This window comes from Nanorana parkeri, unplaced genomic scaffold (assembly GCF_000935625.1).
Source record: "Nanorana parkeri isolate BGI_ZX_2015 unplaced genomic scaffold, ASM93562v1 scaffold117, whole genome shotgun sequence".
NCBI lineage: Eukaryota > Metazoa > Chordata > Amphibia > Anura > Dicroglossidae > Nanorana > Nanorana parkeri.
Genome location: NW_017306385.1, coordinates 1651930 through 1660230, shown reverse-complemented (window position 1 = coordinate 1660230; position 8301 = coordinate 1651930). Strand labels below are relative to the sequence as shown.

Genomic DNA, 8301 nt, shown 5'->3' with positions numbered 1-8301 from the left:
AAGCCACCAATTCAAAAAAAAGGTATTCAATCCAGGGGGACCAAACATTAGAAGAATTTTGAGACAGTATCATTAAGAATGGTCTTAATGAGTTTCTCATTGCTCATGGTACCCATAATGTGTTGTTGGACTTCCCCAAAAATTAGAGAGTGAGTTGCCACCTGGATTACGCAATCATCTGTCTTGTGATTAGTCAATGGGCCTTCATAGTTTGTAAGTCTTTGAACCTTCCTATTCAGCAAGGCTTCTCCGTATCTGTTCTTCTTGCATATGGATACACAGTAGTACTTCTCATGAACTGTACGTTGGATGTAGTTCTCAGTAGGGATGCACCGATACCGGTATTTCGGTACCGGGTATGAGTGCCGATATTTTTTTTCCGGTGCGCGCCAATACCGAATACTGCCTACAGAAAGTCCCATTCAGGAAGCCAGGCGGCATGTAAGGACTCACCACCCGGCTTCCCGAGTAGCAGGGAAGCCGTCCCCGTGCTTCTCGTCACTAGGTGACGAGAAAGCATGGAGCAGGCTTTCTGGCCAATCAGGAAGCCAGGCACTGTGTAATGATGCGGCGCCCGGCTTCCTAATACCGGAAGTATCGGGCTAGGCATTGGAGCATTACTCGGCATCGGCACCAATACTAGTATCGGTATCGTTGCATCCCTAGTTCTCAGTATCTCTTCATAATGTACACTGCCTGGCCAAAAAGAAGTCACACACTAATATTTCACTGGGCCGCCTTTACCTTTGATTACGGCACGCATTCCCTGTGGCATCGTTTCGATAAGCTTATGCAATGTCACAACATTTATTTCCGTCCAGAGTTGCATTATTTTTTCACCAAGATCTTGTAGTGATGATGGGAGAGACGGAGCACTGCGTAAAGTCTTTTCCAGCACATCCCAAAGATTCTCAATGGGGTTAAAGGATAATTTTTTTCCTCCACCCCAAAGTTAATGTCAGCACAAACCTTAAATGATGTCTCTTAATCCGATCTTGCTCTTCTTTCCTGATGTTTTCATCCGTCCCTCCAGCGATTTTCTGTGGTCAGATGGAAAAAGTGCAACAGATTGGCCCAGGTGGAGATTACTCCGTCCACCTTTTCCATCTGACCATAGAAAATCTGCAGATAATTGTAAGGTGTATGGCCAGCTTCAGTCTCACTGAGGTGATACATTCCTCTGTCTGCTGTTTAGGATCAAGTTTAATGCTCGAAGGAGGCAATTCAGGAAGAAAAAAAAAAGTAAAAAATCGAAACAATATGAGGGCCGAGGGCTATAGAATTCCCCAGCAGGTAAAGTCCCGGAGTCAAATGAACAATAGAAGCTGTCTGTGCATTGTAATGTATAGCAAGGACGTGCGGAAAGGGAAGCAGAGCCTCACCTAGTATTATGAAGAAAAAAAAGGTGTCAGCTTCAAGGCAGCTTTTTCTCCATTCAGATCGGTTTGTTCCAGGTTACACAGCAGAGAAATCCTCCCCGCTGTGTAACCTGTCATGGACGCAGCGCTGCCTGTTAAATACAGGGAGGCGTTGAAAAAAGGGAGGCGTGAGCTCTGTGGATGGCTTGGACCAATGGCAAAGCGCCATTGGTCCAAGCTGTCATTTTAAAAAAAAAGTTAAAAAAAAGTGAGGACATCGATCTCGATGCCTCACCAGTGACAAGCAAATGAGGGACAGGGAGGCTCCTCCCTGTCTCCTCCCCACACAGCTTAGTTACCAAGTGGGGACGAGGCTTCGGCGGGACAGGGGGATGCCTCACCCAGCGCAGAAGGCACGGCACTTCACTGATGTACAGTGTTGTAGGATGTGTGATAACCTACCCATGACTGTCCACAAGTGACAAGGCACATCAAAAGGGACCCATGAGTCCAACTGGAAAAAAAAACTGCAGGTAGATGCACAGAAAAATGTAACATTTGAAATGCTTACTTGCAGAGTTTTTTTTCTTTCCATAAACAATTTAAAGTGACTTTAAACTTAATAAAAAACTGACTGCTCAAGGTTAGTTAATTCCCAAGCACAACCCCCTCCCACATCATAGCTCTCTCCTCTTCTGGAAGTGTCTAATTACTATCTGTGCTGGCCCAGCTCTTTCACTCTTCCCCTTACCTCCCTACATAACCTTTTATATAGCAACCAGGAGAAGAGCCAAGGGGAACACCATAGAGCAAACTCTGCTAAGAAAAGACTTCCTCTGGGCCAAGCCCGGTCTGGTCCTAACCTGAGCTGCTCTGGGCCCAGAAAGAACAGGGGGACACCCACCAAATCAGCTTCACATTACGGGGGGTGGGATGCTTATGTTGACACCACTAATCTTATATGGCCACCGGGCCATATTAGGTCAATGTCATTGACCAAATCTAGCCCCAGGGCCACAGAAGATCAAGGTCATTGACCAAATCTAGCCACGTGGCCATGTAAGGTCAATGCCATTGACCAAATCTAGCCCCAGGGCCACAGAAGATCAATGTCATTGACCAAATCTAGCCACGTGGCCATGTAAGATCAATGTAATTGACCAAATCTAGCCTCGTGGCCATGTAAGGTCAATGTAATTGACCAAATCTAGCCCCAGGGCCACAGAAGATCGAGGTAATTGACCAAATCTAGCCACGTGGCCATGTAAGATCAATGTAATTGACCAAATCTAGCCTCGTGGCCATGTAAGGTCAATGTAATTGACCAAATCTAGCCCCAGGGCCACAGAAGATCAAGGTAATTGACCAAATCTAGCCACGTGGCCATGTAAAGTCAATGTCATTGACCAAATCTAGCCCCAGGGCCACAGAAGATCAATGTAATTGACCAAATCTAGCCCCAGAGCCACAGAAGATCAATGTCATTGACCAAATGTAGCCACGTGGGCATATAAGGCTGGTGCAGACTTGGCCGATCCAGGGAGCACGCGAGCGTGTGCGGTTGCACACAGCAGTTGCCGCGCAGCCTCATTCATTTCAATGTGGTTATATCCACGCGGCAAATCGCTGAAAAAAAGGTACATGTACCTTTTTTTGCGACGCATGTTTTTTTCAGTTGTGATCGTGCGCGATTGCATGGGTGGAATCGTGGTGGTCACGGATCGCCCAGGTGTGAGCCTGGCATGAATGTGTGTGCCGTGGAAAACACAGACAATGAAATTCATGTGATCAAAATCAATGTGCTCATCTGTATTGGGGATGTCACCTTGCACAGCTTCTGTTATTGGCGACAAAATCAGAGAGTGCATATAAAAAGGACTCGGCTCGCCGTTATTTTATGCACTTCGTACACGATAGTTTAAGCACATAATGTAATTATGAATTTTATGAGGAAAACAAGCGGGCCGGCTATTTTTGGTTTGTCATCTGCTGAAAAAATACCCGCACGCTGATTTGTTCCACCCACACAAGCTATGTTCAATAAAACACAGATGCTCGTTCGAGCATCCATGTAAAGGAGCCCATTGGGCAGGTAAAACAAGGACATGGCTCAGGGGTTTTATGCACCGAAGCAGCTGTTACATTTTACAAAGGCCGATTTCACACCCTCCGATATTTCCAGATTAGAAGTAGGTACACCTGCCTCCCTTTCCCAGGCACGGAGGCATGCATGAGGTTTAAAGAGGCTGTGGTTAAATCATGTTTGTGCCCCAATATGTGGCTGCCATTTTTGTACTCCCCCCATTGTCTATATACATTGCTTACCCCTATCACCCCATACTGTCCTTCCCCATATAGTGCTGCCCCATAGATCCCTCCCTATACATTCCTTCCTTAATAAAGTACTGCTCCCTTCACACAGTCCTTCCAGCATAAAATACTGTCCATAGAATCTCTTATATAGTCTTTCCCAAATACAGGGCTGCCATCATAGTGTACATCCTCATAAGTCCTTCCTGTACAAAGTTCTGCCCCAATAGTGTTCCCCCTCATACAATCCTTTCTCCATAGGGTGCTTCTCTTCCAGAGTCCTTTCCTCAGAACAATGCGCCCCCACACAAAGCTGCCTCCAAAGTCTCTCTCATACAGCCCTTCCTACATAAATTGCTGCCCCTGTAGAATATATGTTGATATAGTATTTCCTCAATAGTGAGTACTCCAACAAAGTCATCCTCATGAAGTCCCCCCCCCCCTTACGAGGAGCCCCAACAACAAAGTCCCACTCATGCAACCCCCCCAAGGTGGAGGGGCCCCAACAGAATGCCCCTCATGCAGTCCTCCCCTATTACGAGTAGGAGCCCCAACAGAGTCCCCCTTATGCAGCCCTCCACATCTATGAGAAGCCACAACAAATTCTCCCTCATACAGTCCTCCCCCTTACGATGCTGCCCCACTCCTACAGTCCCCCCCACCATCAAATACCTTCTGGTACCCTCATTAGGTTATTCCTCCATATGGTGCTATGCATACAGAGAACCCCTCATACAGTCCTACCCAGGGCTGTCCTTATAATGAAGCAGCCCAAGGCTCTTTCCCAACGCAGCATCCCTTTGGGTCATGTGGGAGGGAATAGATAGAGCAGCATGGCTGCACAATGTTTGCAGTGTGCCTGCCACCCCCTTTCCAGAGTGTCCCAGGTTGCTAAGAGCCTGGGCGGGGAGATATGCAAGGGCCATACACATCTCCCTGCCCAACGTCCTGCTCGCTTCTGGCATCCAGTGACATCACTGGTGGCCAGGAGCTGAGCGGGATGGTCTGGCTGGTGTCCTGACTCCCCCATTGCACCACAAGCACCCCCTCAGGCAGCTAGGCTAGGGACCTCCTTGGTCCTTCCTCTATAAAGTTATGCCCCCATAGTCTACCACCTCCTGCAGTCCTTCATCCATAGGGTGCTGGCCTTATAGAGTCCCAGTTATATAGTCCTCCCCCCTAGAAATGTGCACCCATACAACACTTTCCAGATAGAGTCTCCCTCATAGAGTCTCCCTCATACAGTCCTTTCCCCATCAAATATACTCTCATACAGTCAGTTCTTCCCCACAGAGCCCCCCTCATGCAGTCCTTACCCCATATGATGTTGCCCCCATACATTCCTCTACTTCAATACAGTTCTCGTCCTACAGTCCTTCCACCATAATATACTGCATTCAGAGTTCTCCTCATAGAGTTATTTCTCCCTCTGGTGCTCCCCCATAGAGTCCCCCTCATACAATTTACCCTCTACAAAATACTATCCCCATAGAGTCCCCTGACCCCACAGAGTCCTTTCCCCTATACAATGCCGCCCACATCAAACCCCCCTCATACAGTCCTTTTACCCCATTGAGTGTTCCTCATATGGTCCTTCCATAGAGTGTGCATAGAGACACAATCTGTATGGAGTGAGTGTTTTGCATAGATGCCCCCCTCCCCTACCCAGCTCCAGTCCTTTTATCAGCCAATATAATTGCATACTTACCCACATTTCAGTCCCTGTCCCCGGGATACAGTATACCCTCCCATAGTCTGCCTTCATCTGCTTTTCTCTCCAGAAGGACATTACCAGATTTTTTTGGGTATCATCCAGGGTCACCATCTACTTCCTGGACTGACATGCTGGCTCAGAGATGGCACGTCATATAATTCCTGGTCCCTGTGAAGTTCTTGACTGTTCATAAATGTCTGACACTGATCAGCCCCTGCTGCAGCTTCTAACTCGGTGACTTTACATTGTCACAGTCTGTTTACTAGGGGAGAGGCGAACAAGCAAATGCTTCCTCCTGCCTGCAGCAGACTGATGACATCAACCCAGGCTGGGCAAAGTGACTGGACTGACCTTGGCAAAGTGACTGGTGGCTTTTTAATGATTAAAAGGTGGAACGTTTCTGGAAAAGTTGTTACTGTATATGGTGACATGTCAGGAATTTATTCCTGCCGACTGCTAAAGTTACTGATAGGTCCACTTTAGGTTGCTCAGTCTAGTTCCCTACCGAGTAAGCTGCACGGCTCCCTACCGAGTAAGCTGCACGGCTCCCTACCGAGTAAGCTACAATTCTCTCTACCGAGTAAGCTACACAGCTCCCTACCGAGTAAGCTACACAGCTCCCTACCGAGTAAACTACACAGCTCCCTACCGAGTAAACTACAAGACCCTCTACGAAGGCAGCTACAAAGCGTTCTATGCTGGAAGCTACACGGCTCTCTATGGAGTAATTTACACGACTGTTTAGTAAGTAAGCAACACGGCTCCCTATACAGTAAACTACCCAGCTCCTTATAAAAGGAATCTACACGGCTCTCTATGGAGTCAACTAAAATACTGCACAACTATTGCATTGAGCATTGCATTAAAGTCACCTACACGGCTCTGTATGAAGGGAGGTACAAGGCTCTCTACGGAGGAAGCTGTGCAACTCTGACCACAGTGCGCCCGACCTCGCTGCAACACGCGGTACTGCAATACCATGTGTTGCAGTGAGGCTAAAAAAAAGGAGTGCATGCAGCGAGGTCGGGCGCACTTTGGCGGGAGGAGCGCTTGGAGTGCCGTTCAAATGAGCGGTAATGCAACGCACCTCCTGCACTGTAGTTGCGTTGTGCAGTAGCATGTGTCAATTGTGCAGCTAATGTGACGCTATGGTGTGAATGGGCTCATAGTCATAGCTTGTTCAAAAAGTGTGTTAACAAGGAAAAACATGCTTGTTGCCCATAGTAACCAATTAAATCCTTGTTCCATCTGCAAACCGCAAAGTTGGCGACAGGTTGATTTTAGTACAATACAGGAAATATTGTTCAAGGAAACACAGATGCCCAGGGCAACCAATCAGCTTGTCTCTTATTTTCAAAAGGTTAACTGAACAAACTGAAGAGAAAAGCTGATTGGCTGCCCTGGGCAACTGCTCCAGATTCTATCTGCTCCATTGTTGATAAATTCCCTCCAATAAGACTGGAGCAGGCAGACTCTGGAGCAGTTGCCCATCAGCTTCTCACTTCAGTGTGTTCAGTCATGCTTGTTGCCCATAGCAACCAAGCAAATCCTTGTTCCGCCTGCAAAGCGAACAACTCGAGGAGTAAAAGTTGGCGGCAGGTTGATTGACAGAGGCACTACTTTTTTTTTTTTTTCTTTCTTTTTAGCCGCAATGCAAGATATTGCGGCGCCCAGTGGTGCGCTTGGGGTGCCATTCAAATGAATGGTAATGTGACGCAGTTGCTGCGATGTAGGTGCGTTGCATGTTAGCGTGCAATTAGCGCAATGCTATGGTGTGAATGGACCCTATAACAATTTTTTTTTTAAAACAAAGTGCTCTAAAGAGCTTACAATCTAAAAAAAAGGGGCGGATACACAATGCTATGATGCATTTGGCTGGCTGCGCCAATGTTGATCAGGTACAGAGAGCCGATAGACATTATAAATCAAAGCAATATAAATGCAGAATAAAAGTAGCATCTGTAATAAATTAGTGATCAGCGGGCACCCATTCATACCGGCTGCACCCAGAGGATAATGCCAACGTTCCCTGCCAGCCCTTGACCATGCCAGCAGCATCTGCAGCCTCCATGACGTCATGATGCAGCCTGGTGATTGGCTGATGACCAGAGCCTGCACCCCTTCCACACTGATCCATGACATCACATAGCAATGACAACACTCACAGCACATCCTGCAGCATGCACATTGCAACATAATAACAAAAAAAAGACCATCATGAGAGGTGTGCAACAATCACTCACCTTCCACAGCCATGATCTCAGCACTGTCCTGCCACACACATCATTACTGATGAAGCCCGGGCACCATCTGCCTCTTATTCTACACAGCTGCTGATGTATTTCTGCTTTCCCTGCTAAGGGGAACCTGCACGGAGCGAGCCTGGGAACCGGCGCAAGGCTTTCTGGGAAATGTAGTCCTGTGAGTTCAGGGAGCCTCGTACTGTGCAAGGGTGCGTGCGGATGAAGTCCATCAGATTGCATTTTATTGAATAACTGACACCTAGCAATGCACATTAGCTATATCTATAGTTATAGAAAAGATTTGGTTGAGGGTGAGGTTATATTAGGGGGGTGTGTGTCGCCAGGGACTACATTCCCCAGAATGCTTCGCTCCAGGAGCTGAATTTGACAGCAAGTGCAAGTATTTCCTTTAATAACTTCCTCCTCAGGTGGCACTGGCAGAGGCATGCTGAGTGAGACGAGGACCGCAAACGGAGGAGCTGCCCTGCTGGAAAAACGAGATTTTGTTTAGTCTGTAGAGTCTGTGTACAGGAAATATTTTTCAATAAATACAGAGGGGAATTTGGAGCTGTTGCCCATGGCAACCAATCAGCTTGTCGCTTTCTTTCTCAAAGGTTAACTGAACGAATTGAAGAGGGCAGCTGATTGGTTACTGTGAGGGCATGCTACAGAGTCT

General features: G+C 47.3%; 1 protein-coding gene across 1 annotated transcript in view; it reads right to left on the bottom strand.

Moving 5' to 3' along the window:
• Window positions 1-7743, bottom strand: part of SAMD12 (sterile alpha motif domain containing 12) — a 270158-nt gene extending 262415 nt beyond the window's left edge. Inside the window, exon 1 of the mRNA XM_018553346.1 lies at window positions 7626-7743. Within this exon, the coding sequence (XP_018408848.1) occupies window positions 7626-7638 (13 nt within the window). The 5' untranslated portion in view covers window positions 7639-7743. The remainder of the gene's footprint in view (window positions 1-7625) is intronic.
• Window positions 7744-8301: the final 558 nt, after the last annotated feature.